Source organism: Anabrus simplex, chromosome 10 (assembly GCF_040414725.1).
Source record: "Anabrus simplex isolate iqAnaSimp1 chromosome 10, ASM4041472v1, whole genome shotgun sequence".
Classification (NCBI taxonomy): domain Eukaryota; kingdom Metazoa; phylum Arthropoda; class Insecta; order Orthoptera; family Tettigoniidae; genus Anabrus; species Anabrus simplex.
Window position 1 is genome coordinate 22,563,708 of NC_090274.1, and position 25,331 is coordinate 22,589,038.

Consider the following 25,331-nt stretch of genomic DNA (forward strand, 5'->3'; position numbering starts at 1 on the left):
GTCAGGCGATTTTGCAGGCCAGTCGATATGTAATAGGGTGGGGAAATGTTCAGAAAACCAGTCACATATGCGTCTTGTCCGATGAACGTGAAAAATCGGGTTATCAATAGCATACTCATCACGCAGATATTGACTGGAAGCCAACACGTGATCATTCAGAACGTTTATTTAAACATGTAGGTTCACCTCATTGAGCGGGCCAAATGCATGATACGAAAAACACCCGCAAAACATCACAGACTCACGTCCAGCATGAACCTGACCTTGCACACATCCAGGATGAACCCGGTGCAATCGACGACGTGCGTCATTGGAATATAGGCAGAAACATGATTCGTCAGACCACATTACGTTCCGCCAGTCAGCTACTGTCCAGGTTCAATTATTTCTAGCCCATTGAGGACATGCAGTTCTCTCGCTAACAGGTTGGGATGCACCTTCATTCTCTGACCGCAGCACTTCCTGTCGGGTTTGGAAGAGACTTTGATTAACAAGCCGTGAAACGCGTCTCCGGTCCCTGTCAGTCAGGATCTTTTTTCCAACCACAATTCTGACGTCGTGTTTACAGGCCACGTGTAGTACACCACTGCCCATAGACACGTTGGACAGTCCGCTGCGAAACACCATCAAATCCAGCAACTTCACGCACCGTATGACCAAACATGATTGCTCCTTTTGGCCACTCTGTCACATCCACCCATGTTGACGTATCCTGTTCGCTTGAAACATCGCGTAGAGCAATGTGCGTGCGCAGTAGGGTCACTAATTATGTGCCCAGTGAGCTTATAATGCGTACGAGCACATCATTGAAGTTTCTGTAAGTTGCCGTTTATCATTCTCTTCCTATTAACCATTTCGTGTCGTCAGTTCCGAGTTAAAAAAAGAAAGAATCTTCAACTTACTCTTTCTCATCCCTCCACATGTTTGACTATTGGAATGCAATAAAGTAGGGGATGGTTTTTCACTCATCTGCACACGAACTGTTCTTGTTAAGGACAATATAACGCAATCCGTATTGCCGTTAATACCAACGTAGTAGCAAATAACTAGTAAATAATCATCATCAGTCCGTGTCCGGTCAGCATTTCCAAAATGTAGCAACTCCGATGTCCTTGTTGTTCGCCTCGATCAGGTCCTGTGTAGTGCAGTGATGTTCTAGTAGGGGACAGATGAGCAGGTGGTTCGGATCTTGTGTTACACCACACTCGCAGTATTCGTCTCCATCAGATGGAAGTATGGCCCATTTTTGCATGTTGGTCTTGCAAAGAGGTACGCCCACCCTAAGATGATTAAGTGATCTCCAAATAGGGTAGGGCAGGTCATTTCCTGGAGCTAGGTCTTCCTTTGCAGGAGTATCAGGCGGCAGCATGCTCTTCCACCTGGTGATGCGGTTAGACTCAGGTGTTCCTACCAGTGGTTGAGTCCTGGTGATGAAGCTCTTTCTCGACTTCAGTCGACAGACTACAGCCTGGTGATCATGCAGTGGGTGGCGAGAATAATTAGTCTGCTTTGTCCTCTCTGGGGCTATTGTATGTTTAAATTTAACTTCTTTCGTTGTTTTTAAATAATTTGAAAAGCATAAACACTTGTTTTGTGTTGCCGAGGCAAGCGAGCTCATGGTTATGTAGCAGGAGCATAGGGTGCACATAGTTCAGAGAAGTAAAATGTGAAATATGTTGGTGCGCAATAAAAGAAACCATCACGATTCTTCTGAGGTAACTCTTAAACCTGTGAAGAGTGAATGTGAAGAAAACATAGCAAGTACCGATAGATTTACTGCAGTTAAAGAGGGAAGCGATTCTGACCGCAATAGGCCTAATTGTCGAAGATTAACTCAGTAAAATGACTTCTTCCAGAGAAATGAGTAGTTTTATGCGAAAAATTAAATGCTATGTTGTAAGGTGTGCCAAGATTTTACAAGTTCAGGACCAGAGAAACAGATGGAAGTGAAAATTTCTTTAGAGTGGGGTTGAAGTAAAAACAGTACCTTTGGAAGAGAAGACTTGTACTTCTGGAGAGTTGAACAAAATGTGAGATTCAGTTTATGAAGAAGTTTGGATGTGACCGCCACCTTTATATCCTTAAAAAGCACTCTTTATTATTATTATTATTATTATTATTATTATTATTATTATTATTATTATTATTATTATTATTATTATTATTATTATTATTATTATTATTATTTTCCTGCCGCTTCTTCCCACACCTGTGGGGTCGCGGGTGCGAACTGCGTCGCACATGTGGATTTGGCCCTGTTTTTACGGCTGGATGCCCTTCCTGACGCCAACCCTCTATGGAGGGATGTAAGCATTATCGTGTGTTTCTGTGGTGGTTGGTAGTGTAGTATGTTGTCTGAATATGATGAGGAGAGTTTGGGACGGACATATACACCCAGTCCCCGAGCCAGAAGAATTAATCAGAAGCGATTAAAATCCCCGACCCGGCCGGGAATCGAACCCGGGACCCTCTGAACTGAAGGCCAGTACGCTGACCATTCAGCCAACGAGTCGGACATTATTATTATTATTATTATTATTATTATTATTATTATTATTATTATTATTATTATTATTATCGTTACACTCCTTCTCCTCCTCCTTCCTCTCCTTCTCCTCCTTGCTTCTTCTTCATCTTCTCCACCTCCTTATTTTTCTTATTCTTCTTCTCCTCCTCCTTGCTTCTTTATCTCCTTCTCCACCTCCTTATGCTTCTCCTCCTCCTTATGATATTCTTCTCCTTACGCTTCTTCTCCTTATTCTCCTTATTTTTAGTCATCTTCTTCTCCTCCTTATTCACTTTCTTATTCTTATTCTCCTTAATCTCCTCCTCATTCCCCTTCTTCCTCTTCTCCTTATTCCCCGCCTTTTCTTCTCCATCAGCAATCCTGTGATATTGGTAACTATAGCATCCTATATCTACCCTAATTGGCTGGTTATGTTTGTCTTGAAGCCTCTTACCTAGAGGCATCGGATTCGATTCTCGCCAGAATTTACCTGTTGTATGAGAAACTCCGTAAACCATATTCAAGGATGCCCACAGAAGAATTCGAATCCAATATCTCCCGAATTCAAGCTGACAGCTACATGACACTAACCGCGTAGCCAAGTTGCTCGTTCCACACCAGATTAATGTGGAAGTCAACGTCTGCCAGGTTCTTAGTTGTCCTGATTGGGGCATGTCTAAATCGGAGCCTGTCCGCTTCACCTCCCTCGTACTCCCTGGCCACAGCATGTTCGCTTCGCTGGTGAGGTGGAGAATTATGACTTCGATATGAGCTCTACGAACAGATTTGTTCTTCTTTAACTGATCGACTAGAAGAGCAAATAATTGAATTCAAACAACAAACGACATGTAAGGCACGGAGCTGTGTTGTGCTTATATTTCCCTTCTACTGTTTTGACTAAAGCATACAACTCTTCACTAAAATGCAAAGATCTGTATTTTTAACTACTGGAATTTGTTTTGCGTAAAAATGGATGCAGAATCACAGGAAGATGTGGCATACCAGCTGAACCTAAAAAAATAAAGTGAAGATTTTAGTAAGTGCAACGCCTTAAATCGATATAGTGGCAGCTTTTAACATTCACAAAGTATGTGTGTAGCAGATTCATCTTCTCTAAGATATCTTGCATAGGAGGGATTCCCTCCAGTCTCAATCTTACGGACCGTAGATCTCATTGAACAGTTCAGTTATCCGTTGAAGATTTCTCCTGTTCTATGAAGAAGCATTACTTTCATTTGAGTCTTCATTATGAACTTTCGCTTACTTTCATCCTTTATCCGATACTCAGGACTTATTTTTGACTGCTCATCATCCAGAGAACAATACAAGAAACATAATTCCTTGTGGGCACTGCCTCGAACATCCCTTTTATCTTTTCCTTGTGGAAACCCTACATCTACACCCCTGGCGTGGAGCAATCTATGCAAAGCATTTGTCTCGCCACCTGCCCTTATAGAAGCACTTACCATATGCAAATTAAAAGCATTTACACTTTACTTGCACATTGAGCGAGAATTTATTGAAGAGGAATGCAGAACAGGTCCCGCTCTGCGTCTGGCTAAGAGCAGCTCCTACCACTGAAAATAGAAACGACCGGCAGATAGTGCTCTAAATGGAACTCTTCGCCCGCTGCTTTGTGTTGTGTGCTTCAAGAGGGAGAATTCTCCACATCTGTACAGCAACGTATCACGGAATTCAGAACAGTCTAATATGGGACATGACCTAGAGGACTTACAAAGACCTGGACGCCTTCACAACGCCATGTAACATTACTCGGTACGCTATGACCTTGTGTCATCAGAGCACGTTATAGCATTACTCTGTATTACAACACTGTATAGCATTATTCAGGAGATTATGATCTAGAATCACCACAGGAGGCCATGACTAGGACGCCATTAGACCACCATATAACGTAACTCGGGAGATCATAACGTGGACTCCATCACAGCTCCATGATATACTGAGGAGGTTATCCAAAGACACGGACAGCTTCCCATGCATGTTCTAGCTCTGCACCCCCGTATACCCCAGCAAAGAGTGTGGTCTTACGTGACTGTTAATATCGTGATCATAGCTACAGAACTTGTAGTTCTACGTAGAATCCGAACCACAAGAACGAGATTTTTCACTTCAAAAATCCGGTATGCATTGCCTAGGAAGAGAGAGATTTTCTCCTAACACATACCATTGCAACAGTACTGAATGACAACAGGTGAAACGACATCTGTATGGTAAACTGTACGATTTTCTCTTCGACAATGTACGGGATTGGGGGTGGAGTGTTGAAGAGGGGTTATAAATATCGTACTTTCCTATATCCTTGTTCTCTACTCAGACAGATGGGGATGAAATGATGGTGAATCCATGGGTAGTATTTCACCAAACAATAAGTCCCGTAACGTCAGGAAAGCCAGTCGACCTTAAACCCCTGATGAAAACCTAAAAGCAAGCCTTAGTGGTTATTCGTTGCCCTTGTATTCCTAAGATCAGGTTCTATACCAGTAAAGGCCGGTGGCATTTAAGGATGTTTGAATGCGAGAAATCCGTGTGCTTGGCTTCCGACATGTTAAACAAACTCCTGCTGTATAAAATAAATGGACAGCTGAAGAATCATCAAATAAATTTTAAAAATCCGAAAATGAACTTGGGTGTCTCCTGTGATCCCTGAAATAACCGCGATAAATTGCAGGAAGTTAATTTCTATATAGAAACATAAGACGTGATGTGCGTTCTCGTGGCATCGTTCTGCGAAGATGTCGAGCGCCTGCTGGGTAGATAAGCCTCAATACAGCTGTGTAAGTGGGTAGGCTAACCAGCTTGTCAGGTATTAACAAAGGGCTACTTTCTGCTTAGCCTGAAAGAAACGAATTCTAATTTAAACTGCTCTTCGTTAAGGGTGAACGTTGGCTTTCCTTTTCAATTGAAATTAACATTTGTAATTCTTTGAAGAAAAAAAGCCTTTTCGAAATTCTAAACAAAACAGTAAGGTCTGTTTGTGTTTGTTCATTAGTATACAGCAGGAGGGTGGTAAAGAAAAGCAAGGCGTGAAGCACTTAGTGGTATGGAAATACTGGAAGCTGCTTCTCTCGCCAGGTAAGGCCGATGAACTGGACACGTGCAGCGCCGCTCGAATGCTGATGACGCAGCAGCGTCTCGACGGCTACAGAAGAGCTCTTGAGGCAGGACGACATGCGTCGCGAGTGGCGCCTCGCTCAGCATGCCGCGTCTTAGACTTGTTGTATACGTGCGTGCTCAAAAGGTGTTATCCTTTTAACTGTGTCATTCTTCTCACCAACCTGATCGAGTGTTATGCCATGGCAGAGCTCTCTAAGGAACACGGAGAAGAAATATAAGAGCGCGAGTCAAGTAAAAACTTTAAATAGTTTTATTTCATACTATGACTCAATTTCCTTCTTCCCGTACTCATAAGTAGGGCCCGGATGTTCATGACAGGTCGTATTTTATTTCTTTATATAATGTCCATAGGAAATAAAAGTTAAGCATGATTTTGTTTATGGTGACTAAAATTATGCAATTTTCACGGGTCATATAAAGTCATATGTTGGCTATGTTAACGGTTTTTAAAATTTTCCGGTAATTTTTCATATTACGGTTATATTACCCCATGACTTTTCGTGTTTTTGTCATATTTTTATCTCTTTATTCCATTTTCACGTACCTGCTTTCAGTTGTCTCAGAGACGGATTTTTCACATCTAATTGTTGTCTGTAATTTCTTACAATTATATTTATTAGAAATAAATATTTACGTGAATTAGGAGGGTAAGCTGTATAGAAAGAGACAGATACGTAGAAAGCGAAAGAAAGATGAGCCTCGCTCTAATTACATTACTCATTTTAAATATCCCCCAGTAATGTTGAGTGGTCGTTTTCCCGTTACAAGCTAATGCTGCGTACAAACAGAAGATCTTTCCCATTTGAAAACTTTGAAATGTATGTAATTTACTATTGTAATTCTTTGTGACCGCCCATCAAAATGTGACATTTATTTCATTCTGTGCAGAGTCGAGAGTTACCTTAGGATTGAGTAATTAAATAAATTCAAAAATATAATAATCAAATTAATATTATTACTTATTTATTATTATTATTGAATGTTCTAGATTTTAAAAGTATATTTTCAGTATAATGTTAATTTTTAACAGCGGTAAGATTTTTAAGTTTTGGGAAGTGTGACCAAAAACTTTTAAATCATGTATTTATTGTCATATTTGAATACATTTTTAGGTCATCAATATCCGGGCCCTACTTCTGAGAGTATGGAAAATAACTCTTTACAGCACTGCAATTACTCTTTTTTTTTTTTTTTTTTTTTTTTGAAATCGTCTCTGACTGGTTGAACTCCGCTTCACAGTAATGTAAACACGGCTAGTCAGAGAGATCATAAAAATCAAGGAACAACAAACTTAATCTTGTTGAACTGTTTCTCCGCCTGATAGCAGCACCGTGGTTCCGTACTCGCCTATACAAAAAATAGCGTCTCTTCATTCCCAGCTCAAGCAATCGAATGTATACTTTGATCCATTTCTAACAGATAAATATCGCATTAAACATAGTATTTATTTATTTATTTATTTATTTATTTATTTATTTATTTATTTATTTATTTATTTATTTATTTATTTATTTATTTATTTATTTATTTATTTATTTATTTATTTATTTATTTAATTATTTATTTATTTATTTATTTATTTATTTATTTATTTATTTATTTATTTATAAGGAAATCATACCAGTGTCGACGCAGTTAAATGTAACCTAAAAGCTCTTCAGTCTCTCAAACACTAAAGTTAAATATAAGGTGTATGCATAAGTTTTTTTGCTGGTTTTTATGGTAAAGGATACACGTAATTTTCGAGGGAAATTAATGTTTTGTTTATTCAAAATATTGGCCATCGGCTTCTACATACTTCGCCCATCTTTCAAGTAAGTTATGAATACCATGCCAGAAAAACTGCTTGTCTTTCATGGCAAACCATTCTTCGAATCATTTTCCAACTTCTTCGAAATTGCTGAAGTGCTGCTCTGCGAGCGCGTGCCCCATTGATGCGAAGTGGTGATAGTCAGATGGCGCCAGGTCGGGGCACTACGGCGGGTGCGGGAGGACGTCCCATCCAAGGTGTCTTTCACTGGTTTTGCTGCGAGACGGCGCATTGTTGTGTAACAAAATCACTTTGCCATGTCTTCTGGCCCATTCCGGTCGTCTTCCGATCATTGCATGATTTAAACTAATCATTTGTTGGCAATAGCGTTGCGCATTAACGGTTTCACCGGGCTTCAAGAGTTCATAATACACAATGCCGCTCTGGTCCCACAAGACACAAAGCATGGTCTTCTTGCCGAAGCGATTTGGCCTTGGTGTTGAAGGACCGGTTTCGCCAGGTGACAGCCACGATTTTCTCCGCTTAGGGTTTTCAAAATAAATCAATTTTTTGTCACCCGTCAAAATTATGTACAGAAATGCTTTCGTGGCGTTGAAGCAGCATTTCACAAGTGACTTTGCGATTTTCCATTTGCCGTTTATTCAAATCGTTTGGGATCCATTTACCGAGTTTATTGATCTTCCCCATTGCTCGTGAACGTCTGCTGATTGTTTCTTGTGACACATTTAATGCTTGTGCCAATCGCTGTTGAGTTTGAGTTGGATCATCATCCAGTTTTTCACATTGAAATCACGACGTTGAAATTATCCGAACCATGTCTCACATGTTCTCATCGATGGAGGGTGTTCACCATATGTTTTCTACCAGCAAACAATGACTTTCCACAGCCTTTTCTATTAATTAAATGAGAAAAGCAATGCGTGACCTGCACCAGGCGAGCAGAACATATCCTCAGACACTCCCTGCACTAAAAGCCATACAATAAATAAGCAAGTCAGGTCAACTTTGCCGTACAAGAGTGACTGCGGGAAGTCTTAATCGAAATTAGGTAACACATATGAAAGTAGTAAGATTGGTGGTGGTTATTATTGTTTCAAGAGGAAGTACAACTAGGGAACCATCCTCTGTTAACAACTAACCAAAGAGAAAAAATTGGAAGGGGTTCGACACTTAGTAAAATGAAGGCAAGGCAGGGTAACGGAGGGCGTTAAAATGAAAGACACCCTAGGTCTCGAATGCTCTAATACCGTCAGGGTCGCAAAAGAGCAAGAGTTCACCAAGGGAGGTCGGATAGGATAGATAAAAGTAAGGAGTCTGGCACAAGTAAGTGTAAACAATGCCAGGACTCACCTAAGGACCCCGTGGTCTCCAATCCACGCTCCCAAGTTAACAGCCCGTGGGGTTCCTTTTAGCCTCCTTTACGACGGGCAGGTGATAACGTGGGTGTCATTATACTGCCCCCACCCGGAGGAGGGGGTGTGAAGTAGTGAGAAGTATTGCAGTGACAAACAGGTAGGAACAAGAGAGAAAGGTATTTCCTGGAGAATTATCAAAATATTCACAGCTGTTTTAGGCAGAATTAGCCACGGACTCATATATTAGCCTCCGTGGCTCAGGCGGCAGCACGCCGGCCTCTCACCGCTGGGTTCAAACCCCGGTCACTCCATGTGAGATTTGTGCTGGACAAAGCGGGAGCGGGACAGGTTTCTCTCCGGGTACTTCGGTTTTCCCTGTCATATTTCATTCCAGCAATACTCTCCAATACTATTTCATTTCACCTGCCATTCATTAATCATTGCCCCAGAGGAGTGCGACAGGATTCTGCAGTCGGCACAGTTCCTACCCTCGCCACTAGATGGGGGCTTAATCCATTCCATTCCTGACCCGGTCAAATCACTGGAAACAGACTGTGTATTTTCATTTTCAACCACGGACTCATATGCTTGCCCAGAATATGTTGTGTCTTCACAAATTTTTAAATATATTGATTGCGAGTCGAATCTGCGCACTTCTGAAAGAAACAAGAAGGAAGCTGTAGAAATACAGGAGCAACGCTACTAATATATAACTTCTCGCGAAGTTATAAAGCCTAACTAATGGGAATTTGTTTGAAAAAATTCTTGGGAGGGTAATGACAAAGTCTCTTTCATGTAATTACGTCTTTGAGCCGAGGTCGTTAACACAAGTATGCCAAGAAAGTCTTTCTGCTGCTAAACGCCCAACTAATAAAGAAACAGGGCAGGCGGAGGAGAGCTCTGGAACACATTTTCGAGTAATGCTTACTTCGTTCCTCACAGGTCATGAATGATGCGGACAAGATTAACGAGTTCCCACCGGAAATAAATGAAGGCAAAAGAAAAGTACGAAAAGAAGGTGAGAAAGGAATGGAGGTTTGGCTAGAGGTAATGAACGTCGTAAGGTAATGGTGTAAGTTGAATGCCATGTGTACTCTCAACTTAGAAAATAAGGAGGTGAATTCAAGGAACAGATGGATACAAAATGTCACTTCTGCGGGATTCTTTTAAAACCTAGAATTCCTTGGCGAAGTTCTACAAGGATGAATAGGGAGTATTATGAGAGCTGGAAGAAAGTAAAACATTTTGCTACAACCTGGAATTCGCAGGACACCAGTAGCTATGCCGTATATTTTTGTTCTTGTCGATGAAGCACCCTATTGTTTGAAGGATGGTGTTGTGTTTGGTGTCGATCGCTACAACACTCCCTAGTCTAAACGTAAGCAATTCACAACACCATACAATAGGCCTTCAGCTACAACATGCAACCATGTTTAAAATACTGGTTTGTTCAAAATGATTGTCGGGGTCTCAAAAAATTCATAATTGACGTAGGAATACGAATCTTGTTTTATTGTGTACTGTAACTCATAAAGTTATTTTCAAAAACATTACAAATGCTCAATACGTGCGCCTTTTGTCACTATACACACATCTACTCGATACGATAGTTCATCTCTTGCCACACACGCCCCGACATATCAAGCGGTGATGTTTACAAAGGCGACTCGGATGCGCTGCTTCGTTTTCAGAATATTCACTGGTAGAGGATAAACAAACACGCTCTTTAACGTATCCTCACAGGAAGAAATCATACGGTGTTAAATCCGGTGAACGTGGTGGCCAGGATAATCCGATCCACGTCCGACACAGGTTTTCCCTGTGATCACAAATTGGGCGTACCATCTCCGAATAGAGTTGTCGGAGAGAGGGTCCTTCCCGTATTTCGTTGTAAAATGACGCTGAACTATGGTAACGGACCGATATTGATGATGATGATGATGATGATGATATTAAAGAATACAAAACGGTTTCTCCTTACCGCTGACCGCCATTTTGTATAGACTACACTGCTGTAGCTGCCATCTGATGGTAACTGATATCACTACAGTCGATGCAGAACAAAAGTTTGAGTGTGTCCAACCATCGCTGCGTCAATGATAATGGTTTTTTTTTCATTGTTTCTGAAACAAAATCACGAAACCCCCATGATCAATTTGAGTAACCCTGTACAATTTTGACAGTGAATGGCCACTATTTGTATCACATTTTGGAGAGGTGCTGCTTAGACCGGTTTCCTGTACGAACTCTACAAATGATATGTTTACCATTAAGGACTTCTGAAGATAGCTCTAAGGGGAGTCATAATGCTATATCTCGTGAATGTTAAAATAGCTCAATAAATGAACCTTTTTCTCAGTAGCCATTGAATGTAGAAAGATGAGTTTTGAATATGAAGTTAACTCGTATCTTTTGCATACAGTGATGTAGAATAGCTTTAAAACATGTGTTACGAAGAAAGTTACATTATGATTTTTTTAATATTCCCAAATTGCAAATTCTTCTACAGATGTTTTATTATAAAAAATAAACTTTTCAAGAAATGTCAACCAAAGTAGATCCATACTACCACAACGGTACCACAAATATTTGGTAAAAATTTCATGGAAATGCATCCAGTAGTTTCTGAGAAAAGGGAGCATTTGTTTCGGAAAAAAAAGTTATTTTGAGTCAATAGCGTTTAAAAGTAAAAGTTTCGATAAAGCTCGCCTACTGCAGAAGAAAAGATTTAAAATCCTCAACCGCCGGGCTGGGTGGCTCAGACGGTTAAGGCGCTGGCCTTCTAACCCCAACTTGGTAGGTTCGATCTTGGCTCAGTCCGGTGGTATTTGAAGGTGCTCAAATACGACAGCCTCGTGTCGGTAGATTTACTGGCACGTAAAAGAACTCCTGCGGGACTAAATTCCGGCACCTCGGCGTCTCCGAAGACCGTAAAAGTAGTTAGTGGAACGTAAAGCAATTATTATTAATATTAATATTATTATTATTATTATTATTATTATTATTATTATTATTATTATTATGTATAATTTTCTGGGGCCATCAAGGACCACGTTAAGTCTTGTTGCATTTGACACTGAACTTGGCCTTCTTTAGAGCCCAAATTTCCCTCATTCTTTGTGAGTGGGCCTGCTTACGCTCCTCTGTCCAAGGGGCACCGTGTCTTCTCTTCGGTTGCTCGTCTCGGTTTAGCCCGTTCGTCAATATTTTCTTGCGGAAGAGATCTCTGTTAAGGGCGTCTTCAGCTGAGATATGTAGCATTTGCAGGTCTTCTTTGGTATTTCTAAACCAGGGAATTGTGGTTTGGGGGTTTGAATCAGAAAAGTGAAAGATATCTTTAGTTAACTTTCTTCCGTCTATTCTTTTCAGATGACCGTAAAATCGTGCCCGTCTTTTTCTGATTGTGTCGGTAATTTTCTCTATTTTGCTGTAGACTTCCTTGTTGGATCTCTTTTGATGGATTCCATTTCTGTACTTTGATCCCAAGATTCCTCTCACAATTTTGCGTTCTCTTTTCTCCAGTTCTTCAAGGAGTCCTTTATTGGCATTTAGAGACAGGGTTTCGGCTGCATATAGAACTACTGGCTTCAGAACTGTTTCGTAGTGACGTATCTTGGTGTTTTGGGAAAGGCATTTTTTGTTGTAGATTGTGCGGGATGTTTGGTAGGCTATTTCCAGTTTGCGTACTCGCTCCTGAAGTGCTTCTTTGTCCAGTCCATTTTTCATGATGATCTCACCCAGGTATTTGAATTTGTCTACTCGGGTGATGTCCCCGTATTTTGTATGGAGTTTTGGTGGAGCCTCTTTGATGTTAGTCATTACTTCTGTTTTCTCAAACGATATCTGCAAACCAGTTCGTTCGGCAATTTCCTTTAAAATTTCAACTTGAGCTCTAGCGGTTTCTATGTTGTTCGAGAGAACAGCAATATCATCGGCAAATGCTAAGCAGTCTGTTGCAATCCCCTTGGATTTGGTTCCTATTCTCAATGGACTGTATTGGTTTCCTGTTATTATTATTATTATTATTATTATTATTATCCGCCAAAACAACACACTATCTTGCGATTGCACCTCAAGCAGGGTGACCAAGTAATAAAACGGATATTTCTCTTCATAACACGCAAACCACAGCCTTCTAGAGTGAATAGTTCCTGAGATACGTGTAAATCAGTTATAGACTGCACAAATCGTGTCTTAAATAGAAGTGCGCCCATATATTAAATAAATTATTTAAAATAGTAAATATTCGAATATCTGAATGAAACAAATCGTTTTAGCTTAGAACTTTGGCCGGTAAGGTTCTGTCGTCTAAGGTGCAATATTGTGTGAAAATTGTCAAGGCATTCTCGTTCTTCATAATGTATGTGCTGCGGGTCAGTATATCTCCAAAAATATTATCACATAGGAGGTTTTGTCCCGGCAACGACGAAATACCACTTTGAACAGAATGATTCACACGTTAATAAAATGCAAAAGAATGAAAATATAACAATTTGCTGATTTGGACTTTTACTACTTCCCTTAAAATTCTTTCACAGCATACAAAAGGTTTTTCTTTTCTTCTTCTGACATAAATAAGTCACACAGTGTTTTATCTAGCAACAGTGACTTTGACGGTTTGTAGATTTGTATAAATATTATGTTGAAACAGAAGGCACTGTTGGTCGCGGCCACCAAATTAGGTGGGTCAAAGAAGTTGCACTGTTGCCGAGGTTATGTAACGCGTCATTTCGAACCGCGAGGTAATTAGTTCTCTCCCAAGCTCCTGATGTTACCTCCTACAATACTACAAAACAAATTATATTACAAGTTTCTGGAAAGACTGCTGATTTCAGCGGTATAACTATTTTCCATATAAACCAATTAAAATAATTACTAGGCGACCCGAGCTGCCCTGCAGCATCATATATATTATTTCACTAGTATAGATCTCTTTTGCGGCGCTCATACATCGTGACAAGTGAGCATTCAAAAGAAAGACAATAGACATTAGCAGTGACGAATTGAACTCTCATTTCATAAACATCGATAATTTCTTTAAAAATGTGTTTAAAGTAATTGTACGAAGTGTGCGATTTGCAAATACTGTTGCTGTAGGAAAATACGCGCCATTATTGCTGTCCACTTCGCATTTCGCCCGCTGGGACGCCAGTTTTATATAATATGCTGTAATTGTCTGTCTGTTAGGTCATCAGCCCAGAGGCTGGTTGGATCCTCAAATAGCACCACTAAAGGTTATGCGGTTATAAGGAAACCCCAAAAACCAATGACAGCACCAAAATGAGGCGTACTAGGCAAGATGAGGAGTGAGGTAGTTTGCCATTGCTTTCCTCGCTGGGTCAGAAAGTACTATTGCAGCACGACTGACCCTATGAGCAGCACCTTTCATAACACTCAGATGCACCAGTCATGCTCTGAATGTCATTACTCAGCACTACTCATACCCCAGCAGCTTCCATATTGTCACAGCCATGGATGTTGACTGGGACTTCGGTGGAAGCCACACTTTACTCTGGCCTGTGCCAAGAGATGGATGCAAAAGTACTGTATCCATCAAGAAATGACAGCAGGCCGAATTATCAGTGCAGAAAAGAATGATAGTAAAACCAAAAATTACTTTCGGAATATTCTTCACTATAATAATGCACTTGCATTTGCTTCCGTTCAAGTGGATCCATAAATGTTAAAAAAATCACAGATTACATTAAGTGGTAAGTAAGACTGTCTAATAATATACTGATTTGTATATTCCTCAGTTCACCAGGGGGCTACTCCACCACATAATTCATGAACATGCGAGATTTCTCGCACGGGTCCCCCAGATAACTCGTCTTGATATGCCTGTCGTATCATATTGTTTTGCCTGCCCTTTTCGATTGTTTTCTGAACATTTAATAAGAAGCGCGTTATGGTATGCCCCAGTTCGTAATCATACTTCATCCATTCTGACGTCAACATGCCGTCTGTTTTGTAAAAATCCATCCATATATTCGCTTTCTTTTATCCTACAGTTCTTGATGTAAAGCTTGGTATTGTGTTGCAGAAGGCAATGGTATTTGTAATCGCAGTTCTTCTCTATAGAACTGTTGTCTTGTCTCGAAGAAGCGTTCTTTTGCCAGGCAGAAAACTGTTTTAAGATACATGGCCTTCACTCTTTCTAGTGTAGCTAGGTTATCCTTCGATAGGTGATCCCAGATAGTGTCTAAGGCGTATGTCATGGTGAGGTCTGTTTGTACGTAGACTTTTTTCTCCAAGCAGCATATAAGTTATCAGGAATGTTCTGCCATCTGTTGAATGTATTTGAAAGCTCGGAAAGGTTAGAAAATCAAAGAGTATCTAGCAGAGAATAATATTCTTCCATAAGCAGAGGAAGTGTGTACTCTCTGACTTGACAGGTATTAATCAAACGTGGCTGCATGTAATGACAATACTAAGGAGGGCAGATCACGCATATCAGAATATTAATGGAAGTGTTAGTCGCCTACCAACGTGCAAAGTACAGAATGTATTGCGGGTTAGAGTAAGCCTTCGCCTGCAATTATTGGAGTGATTTGATTTTATGATTACTCAAAGTTGGCTAAACTTGAGACCTATCAGTGTCTCGTCTTGAGAATGTTTTCGACCACGGAACTCGAAGCAGGTGACCACGGTGTAAGACCATGACCGCTAGGAAGGCTAGCTGAAGGTCTCTGTCAGCTTGCCCGCAGAACCGTGTCTGTGACGCTGTTCAGTCGAGACAGACGACGACGCCACTTGAGTGAGCATTACTCCTAGTTTTAGGCTGGTCCTCCACCAACAATACAAAAGATCCCTTTCCTTACTCGGCACCCTTCTTTTTTCCTTTACTTGGTTTCTTTCTCTCTTGTCTTATAGAAGTTGTATTCCTTCTTTTTTTTTCAAGCCCATTATTTCAGTCGCAATAAGGCGTCACCACGCTGAGTCCTCGAGAGCAGCCGGCTTCTCGCGTCTTTGTTGTCAAAAAGCGAGGCCCGGGCTGCCTTAGCAACACATTACCACTTACACAAAAACAGATACCGTGTGATCGTAACTTAATGTATTCTGTCTGCCTCTGTGGCTAAGTGGTCAAAACAGCGACCTTCGGTTCGGAGAGTCATCGGTTACATTCCCGCGTGCGTCTGTTTAATTCTTCTGGCTCGGGGTTTGTGATAAAACATTTGAAGCCGGGCTGAGAGGCCCAGACGGTTGAGGCGCTGGCCTTCTGGCCGCAACCTGGCTGGTTCGATCCTGGCTCAGTTCGGTGGTATTTGAAGTTGTTCAAATACGTCAGCCTAGTGTCGGTAGATTTACTGGCGCGTAAAAGAACTCCTGCGGGTCTAATTCCGGCACCTCGGCGTCTCCGAAAACCGTCAAGTAATAGTTCGTCGAACGTACAACCAATAACATTATTATTATTATTATTATTATTATTATTATTATTATTATTATTATTATTATTATTATTATTATTATTATTATTATTATTATATTTGAGATTTGACCACTTACCATCACGCTAAAATTTCCGTTTTTCTTTGTCTTAAGTTTCCTCTTCCTCCAGTACTCCTTCATGTGGGTGCTATGTTGTTTCTTCTCTTCATCCGTCCTGCCTCTTCCAGTCTTTGCAGTTCTTTCGACTTGAAACCATTCCAAATTTTGAATCATGGTCCGAAATGTTTTCCTGTCTAACATCTGAACTTCGGAGAAAGATCTTTACATCTTTACGAACTTTCTTAATCCATGCTGTCATTGTCGTCTTCTTGTTCCACAAGTAGTCGATAATTTTTTGTACAAATATCCAAGAAATAATAACCTCTTCTATTTCATGGTCTCTGAAATTTTTTCCACTTTTTTGTAGACGTCTTTGTTGTTCCGAAGTTCCCAGCCGGTTTCAGTCTGGATTGGGCCAAAGATTTTCCGTAGTATTTTTCTTTCTAGGTTCTCTAGCTTCTCCAACTTGTAATTCATCGAGAGATATTCGCTGGTATACAGACATTCTGTTTTTACCACTGTGTTGTAATGCCTTATTTTGGCATTCCATGAGATGTATTATTATTATTATTATTATTATTATTATTATTATTATTATTATTATTATTATTATTATTATTATTATTATTAAAACATATGAGCACTAGAGGGTTGGTCATACTGATACATGCCCAGCGACTTGACCATGCGGTTAGATACGCGCAGCTGTGAGCTTGCATTTTGGAGATAGTAGGTTTGAACCCCACTGTCAGTAGCGCTGAAGATGGTTTTCCGTGGTTTCCCATTTTCACAGCAGACAAATGCTGGGGCTGTACCGTAATTAAGGCCACGGCCGCTTCCTTCCCACTCCCCTAGCCCTTATCCCATTATTGTCATAAGACCTATCTGTGTCGGTGCGACGTAAAGTCACTTATAAGGATAATATTGATACATAATTTGAAAAACGAAACGGATACCTCGCGCCATCGTCATTTGTTAATCGAAAAAAAAGAAGTGTACCATGTAACAGAAGGAGTGGTTGAACTGATGAGAAAAGGGTTACACTTCTCTGGACACTTGATGAGGATGGACAATAACAGATTAACGAACAGAATCTTTGAATTCTTGAGCAAGAGGAAGACAGAGGTGAAATGGTTTCAAGAACTGAGGTTGGGCTTGACGAAGATGGGGGTTCCAGAAGAGTATATCATGGACAGAAATCGATTTAGACAACTCGTCACAGACTGGGGAAACGCTAGTGAGAAATGTCTGTACAGAAGAACAGAAGTAGGAGAAAGTATGAGTAGATACGGGCAGAGAATGAACGCAGAGATGGCTAAAAATACTGCTAATATTGTCAAAAATGGTCCATAGACGGCAGAAATGAAAATGTTTTTAAAAAATCAGCTCCTGCAGTTACCCAATAAAAACCTAACTTCGCGGATGAATTCAAAAGGGCTTTGCGAGGCGGTGTTGCCAAATTTGCACCTGGCTTCAGCGAGATCTTTTTAACTTAATAACCACCTTACAAGGAAACTCATTTTTAGGCTATATAGTCAACCTTAATAAGTGTTATGCTTTAGTTTTGTGGAAACTCCACCTTTTGTACTATAAAGGTGAAATATGCTCAAAAAAGAACCATAACACTTGTTTACCCGCCCTCTTAGATACCCCTAAGAAGTAAAGCATAAACTTAACAAGATAGAAGCATATCTCTGGAAAATATATAACAAATGGGATTGAGAAATATATAAATATATTTTTTACACAGTAACACTTCCTCTGTGGATCAGCGGTAGAGTGTCGGCCTCCGGATCCCAAGATAGCGGGTTCAAACCCGGCAGAGGTAGTCGGATTTTTGAAGGGCGGAAAAAAGTCCATTCGACACTCCATGTCGCACGATGTCGGCATGTAAAAGATCTCTGGTGACACATTTGGTGTTTACCCGACAAAATTCATTAAATCTCAGCCATAGACGCCCAAGAGAGTTCTTCGGTTTACTCGGTCTGCCATCTAGTGGGCCTAGAGTAAAACGGAACGTCGAAATTGACGAGCAGACAGCCAGATGGCGTCAAATTGAAATGTCTGCACACGGTAGCTAAAGCCATACGATTATTATTATTATTATTATTATTATTATTATTATTATTATTATTATTATTTCCTCAATTTAGACGTTACCTAAAAGATGAAAAATACATAGATGTCTATTGAAGGTGGTTTCTTAAAACACGTATTGATGATTTCAAGGCGAAAATTCCAATATCTATACTCAAGGATTTTGGCAGGTGGAATGCCTTGCAAAACTCATCGAATTTTCTAGGTATCGTGCCCCTACTTCCGATTAGCAAGCCCATGACTTCGATCTTTTTTAGCTTGTATTCTGCATTGTAAAAATGAACTGTGGGCTCGTATATTTTCTTCTTTTTACGGGTTGACTCGCGGATGATTCGATCGATTTTTATATCCTACATTGTTGTTTTTGTAAGCAATTACGTATATCAATCCTTCGAGTGCTTCCATTCTCTACCAAACCATGAATCTCTTCATGGACAATGAGTCCGGTTCTTCTAAGGGCCTGGACGATGGTAGTTCTTATCTGATGATGCCTAGAGTTTCACCATGCTGGCAGGAACCAAGGACGTGTGCAAGTCTTCTGTCCATGGACCTACCGGCCACAGCACGTGATGACTGACCCATTTATTTTCTAGTCTCTGCTAACATCTCTTCTGTTTTTGATTTTTTCTAGATGGGAACTCCTGATAGTGTGGACAGCATGCTGCCATCTATTGTGGACCCACGTGACTACGATAGGCTACGCTTCATGCAGATGAATGGCGGCGCACCGAATAGCTTCGAGGAGACCATCCATCGGGTGAGTAAAGACATCCAGCTCTCTGTATAATTCAGCCACGCGCTTTGCAGTGAATAGTGAGACAGGTGGCGATTATTGTTTGCTGGGGCTGTACCTTAACTAAGGCCACCAGCGCTAGTTTTAAGAGGAAGTACAGTCCGGCTCCATGGCTAAATCGTTAGCGTGCTGGCCTTTGGCTCTAGGGGTCCCGGGTTCAATTCCCAGCCGGGGCGAGAATTTTAACCTTCATTGATTAATTCCAATGGCTCGGGAGCTCATAGACACGCAGGTCTGTGAGCGTCAACTCAAAAGACCTTCACCAGGCCTCCCCGGAGGCTACACGCTGTTGTCCGCCTCTCTAGTGGCTGAGGTGGGAATCGAACCTCTCTCCACTCAGTTAACCTCCCGAGGCTGGGTGAACGCCGTTCCAGTCCTCGCACCTCTTTTCAAACTTCATGGCAGAGCCGAGAATCGAACCCAGGCCTCCGGGGACGGCAGCTAATCACACTAACCATTACACCACAGAGGCGATGTCAATACTTCGGTGTACAATAAATTCATCTCATTCACGTTTTCTCTCTCTCTCTCTCTCTCTCTCTCTCTCTCTCTCTCTCTCTCTCTCTCGACATATTTCACTCCATCACTTTGCCATCTCATAGCCTTCACTTTACGATAGAACAAGCGCCGGGCTGAGTGGCTCAGACGGTTGAGGCACTGGCCTTCTGATCCCAACTTGGCAGGTTCGATCCTGGCTCAGTCCGGTGGTATTTGAAGGTGCCCAGATACGTCAGCCTCGTGTCGGTAGATTTACTGGCACGTAAAAGAACTCCTGTGGGACTAAATTCCGGCACATCGGCGTCTCCGAAAACCGTAAAAATAGTTAGTGGAACGTAGAGACAGTAAACTTATTATTATTATTATTATTATTATTATTATTATTATTATTATTATTATTATTATTATTATTATTATTATTAAAAGTTTCGGCACCTGGGCTTCTCCGAAAACCGTAAATGTACTTAGTGGGACGCAAAGCAAATAACATTATCATTATTTCAGCTGCAAGGCTGTTCCAAAGCTGAACAGACCGATGCAGACGCCACGACAAATTCAAACTGGGTGGTTTTCTTATTTTCAACGAATGTGGCAGCCGTGATGGGAGCCTTATCGGAGACAATAGAAACAGAAAATAGTCGCATTTCACACATTTACATAGTATTGGTTTTAATTCTTCCCTAGGAAGCTACTTTAGGTGTCTTCTCCTTCCCTCAATTTTGCCTTGTAGGATAAGCTGTAGGAGTCTGTATTTATCATTTTGAATGCTATGGCCAAAGTACTTAGATGTATTCTTTTTGGTGTTGCGCATGACCTCTAGCTCTTTGTTCAGACGTTGGAGTACTTCATTGTTACGTCCTACTCTGTCAACCAATGATATTCTGAGTACGCATCGGTAGCACCACATCTCAAAGGATCGAAATTTTTGATGGTGTTCTCTCTTCGGGTCCAAGTCTCGGCACCGTAAAACAAGACAGAAAATTCATAACACCGAAGTAAACGGAGACGAAGATAGATCTCTAGGTCCCTGTTACAGAGAAGTTCGCTCATTCTCTTGAGTACAGTCCTTGCCTGTCCAATCCGGGACCTAATTTCAGGTACCACTTCACTTAATTTTTATATACTTGTACTGTTTCTAAAATATGTGACCTGCTAACACAGTATTTAAATTATTCATCAATGACCGTAAGAAGTGCAAAGTTAGAACTTCTATCTTCCGGGCATACGAACAATATACATTAATACTGAATACCGCGGAATTAGGCTAATTATGGTTTCTCTTGTCTTGACACCTTAACCACCAGAGCAGAACTCCGCAAGTAGGACAAGTAGGGAGGAGTAACCGCAAACTAAACAGCTCATTAACACCTCCACTTCTCCAACCTCATCCTATTCTGTCAATCATCACCTCGGGTCTGCACTTCATCACGCAACAAGCTCCACAGGGCCTTCACTGCTCACAGCTGGCTTCACCTCCCTTCCCCCACTCGTAAAAGATCCACATACATTACGTCCAATATAACAGTTTCGTCCCTTTAGCAAACATTTTGTCCTTTATTTCCAAGCCTGTCAGGGTGATTAGTAAGGTAAGGGGTTATTCTTCCCGAAGGCAGGTCCGAACCTCCGCAGAGGTGTGCCTGAGCCGGTAGGGTGGCCAGTTCCTTTCCGCTCCTCCATTCCCTTACCCCCCCCCCCCAAACAGCGCGTGGCAACCCGTCCAAATCCTGACCACGCCCAATGTTGCTTAACTTCAGAGATCTAACGAGATCCGGTGTTTCAACACGGCTACGGCCGTTGGCGAGGTGATTAGTAGAAGACTTCTATTTGCATTCTGTGCCCTATTAACTGTTTGTAGTAATATAGTACGTGGTTATGAAGGTTTTTATGGGTTGTAGTAAGGCTGTAAAGGAGAGAGCATATTTGTATCTGGAGAGACCCCAACTAGAGTATGGTTCCAGTGTATGAGACCCTCGCCAGGATTACTTGATTCAAGAACTGGAAAAAATCCAAAGAAAAGCAGCTCAATTCGCTCTGGGTGATTTCCGACAAAAGAGTAGTGTTAAAAAAATGCCGCGAAGTTTGGGCTGGAAAGACTGGTGTCCGGACATTTCGTACCACGGACATTCCGTACCACTTGATTTTTGAAGACATTTCGTACCACCTAGGTCGTTATCTACCTGCGAACGGTTTTCCCGTAATTTCCACATATTTACGCCAGGACAATCTGTACCACTTGATGTCAAATTGGAATTCCATGTCCACGCCAGCGGGCGTAATGAGCCAGACATAAACACTTTATAAATCAGAAACAAAAATAATTTACAACATTTATTGAAGAAAACTTCTATACAATTTTAATAATAGTCCTTTAAACTAATAACTTATTCTTCTTTTCCTGCCGCTTTTTCCCACGAACTGAGTAGCACATGTGATTTGGCCCTGTTTTACGGCCGGATGCCCTTCCCGACGCCAACCCTATTTGGAGGGATGTAATCACTATTGCGTGTTTCTGTGGTGGTTGGTAGTGTGGTATGTTGTCTGTATATGAGGAGGAGAGTGTGGGGATGGACACATACGCCCAGTCCCCGAGTCAGAAGAATTAACCAGAAGCGATTAAAATCTCCGACCCGGGCGGGAATCGAACCCGGGACCCTCTGAAGCTGAGGCTTCCGCGCCAGTAGTGGACAATGAATATACATATGGATTACATTCTTTAGGATATTGTTTTTACTTCGCAATATTTGCCACTCTTTCAAGTGGTACGGAATGCCCTCTCCTAAATATTTTAAAGTCATCGGCTGATACTTCGCAGGTAATCAGACGGTCAAGTGGTACGAAATGTCCTAGAACCGGAAAGACTTGGGAGAAAGGAGACGAGCTGCTCGACTAAGCCGGATGTTCCGAGCTCTCAGTTCAGAGATTGCGTGGAATGACATTAGTAGACGAATAAGTTTGAGTGGTGTTTTTAAAAGTAGAAAAGATCACAATGTGAAGATAAAGCCGGAATTCAAGAGGACAAATTGGGGAAAATATTCGTTTATAGGAAGGGAATAGGAATAACTTACCAAGACAGCTGTTCATTACATTTCCAATTTCTTTGCAATCATTTAAGAAAAGGCTAGGAAAACAACAGATCGGGTATCTACCACCTGGGCGACTGCCCTAAATACACATCAGTAGTAATTGATAGAATTTTAATCGATCAACGTGGGGTTTGTCGCCCAGGTGGCAGATTTTCTATAAGTTTATTTTACCTTTTCTTAGATAATGTCGAAGTAATGGCATTTAGCGAACATACTTGTACAGTGATCTACATGAGGTGCTTTGATCTCATCAGCACAGTAATTAAAACTGAGAGGACTTCTCCTACCGATGAAACTTACAACCACCGAACGAGTTCGCCTTGCGGTTAGAGGCGCACAGCTACGAGCTTGCTTTCGGGAGATAGGATTCGAATTCGAACCCCACTGTCGGCAGTCTTGAAGATGGTTTTCCGTGGTCTCCCATTTTCACACCACGCAAATGCTGGAGCTATACCTTAAGCCCACGACCGCTTTCCTATCATGTCGTCGCCGTAAGACCTATCTGTGTCGGTGCTTCGCTGTGCATCTTGTAAAAAAAAAAAAAAAAAAAAAAAAAAGAGAGAGAGAGAGAGAGAGAAAGTTTTCCTCTTGGTAAAACTTACACTGACTTTACATGCCATTGTCTGATGTCCTCACAGCGTTGTCGAGGTCGTTTTGCAGTCACTAACCCTGTGACTTATGTATCGCTCTATACAGTAGAACATTATCCAACCCGTAAAAGCCTTAATTGCCGGGCGGAGTTGAGGCGCTGGTCTTCTGACCCCAACTTGGCAGGTTCGATCCTGGCTCAGTCCGGTGGTATTTGAAGGTGCTCAGACACGTCAGTCTCGTGTCGGTCGATTTACTGGCAGGTAAAAGAACTCCTCCGGGACTAAATTCCGGTACATCAGCGTCTCCGAAAACCGTGAAAGTAGTTAGTGGAACGTAGAGACAGTAAAATAATAATAATAATAATAATAATAATATTAATAATTATTATTATTATTATTTTATTATTATTTTTTTATTATTATTATTATTATTATTATTATTATTATTATTATTAAAAGCCTTAACTGTGATTCCGCATCTTTACTCAAATAATTGATCATGTATATTCTTCTTCTTCTTCCGGTTTTTCCACGCCTGTGTTGTCGCGGGTGCGAGCTGTGTCGCACATGTGGATTTGGCCTTTTTTACGAGCGGATGCCCTTCCTGAGTCCAACCGTGTATGGAGGAGGGATGTAATCGCTATCGCGTGTTTCTGCGGTGGTTGGTAGTGTAGTGCGTTGTCTGAATATGAAGATGAAAGTGTTGGGACAAACACAAACACCCAGTCTCCGAGCCAGAATAATGAATTGTATGCGATTAAAAACGCCGATCCGGTCGGGAATCGAACCCGGGGCCCTATGAACCGAAGGCCTCAATGCTGACCATTCAGCCAGTGAATCGGTCAATGTATATTAATTTATGTAATTTGTATTTATAAGAAAATGTAAAGGTCCAATAATACTGCCTGGCGGAATTCCCCTCTTACTGATTACTAGAGCAAATAGCCTCCGTGGCTTAGGCAGCAATGCGCCGACCTCTCACTGCTGGGTTCCTTGGTTCAAATCCCGGTCAATCATGTAATTATTTCATCTTCCATTCCAACAAGACACTGCAATATCATTAAATCTGTGAGTCATTAATCATTACCCCCAGAGGAGTGCGACAGGCTTCGGCAGCCGGCACAATTCCTATCCTCGCCGCTAGATGGGGCCTTCATTCATTCATTTCATTCCTGACTCGGTCGAGTGACTGGAAACAGGCTGTGCGTTTTCAGTTCTTACTAGAGTGCTGGCCTTCTGAGTACAACTTGCCAGGTTCGATCCTGGCTCAGTCCGGTGGTATTATTAGGTGCTCAAATACTTCAGCCTCATGTCGGTGCATTTATAGACACGTTAATGAATTGCCGCAGGACAAACTTCCGGCACCTCGGCGTCTCCGAAAACCGTAAAAGTAGTTAGTGAGACTTATTATTATTGTACCGGGCGGTACACCTCTACTCTGTTTATTTAAAAGTTGCGCCAGTTGAAACTCCTCTTCTGGAGGAAGGTTGAACTTTATCTATTCTATTAATTCTCTACTTTCTCAGAAGATGTCACCACGTGGAAAATTTTGAGTTTTTGAACTGTGTCACTTTTGATGTGTTTTTGTTTCGCTTGAAGTAAGAAGTGGGAACTTTCTCTTCTAGAGGACACTACTGAAGAATTACAATAGTGCAACCTAGTGCGAAATCAAAGAACTATTTTGTTGGAGAAATTTTTATTTCAAAAGTTTGTTTCTTGTTAAATTTCTTTCTGTTATTGTTTAAGTTGGCTGTATACCCCTCTTTTTCCCCTTAGTTTGGATCTAGCCAATCCCGAATTTCTTTAATTAATTTTCCACCAATAATGTGTTTCTTTTTCCTCTATGTAGGGGTTTCTTTTCCCGAACCAATAAAGATTTTGTGGGAGGGTGTTTTATTTCCCCTAACGCCTAGAATCTTCCGCGAGAGGATATAAACTGCTGATTTTGGGGTCTCCGGGCCACTTCTGTTCCATCTTTCAGTGTATTAAGTACATAGCAGGAAGCGGGAAGC

At 41.2% G+C, this 25,331-nt stretch overlaps 1 protein-coding gene across 1 annotated transcript in view; it reads left to right on the plus strand.

Moving 5' to 3' along the window:
- The window catches only part of LOC136881768 (uncharacterized), a 234,386-nt gene that overhangs the window by 149,534 nt on the left and 59,521 nt on the right, over positions 1-25,331 (plus strand). Inside the window, exon 7 of the mRNA XM_068229499.1 lies at positions 18,987-19,112. Coding sequence (XP_068085600.1) covers positions 18,987-19,112 — 126 coding nt within the window. The remainder of the gene's footprint in view (positions 1-18,986; positions 19,113-25,331) is intronic.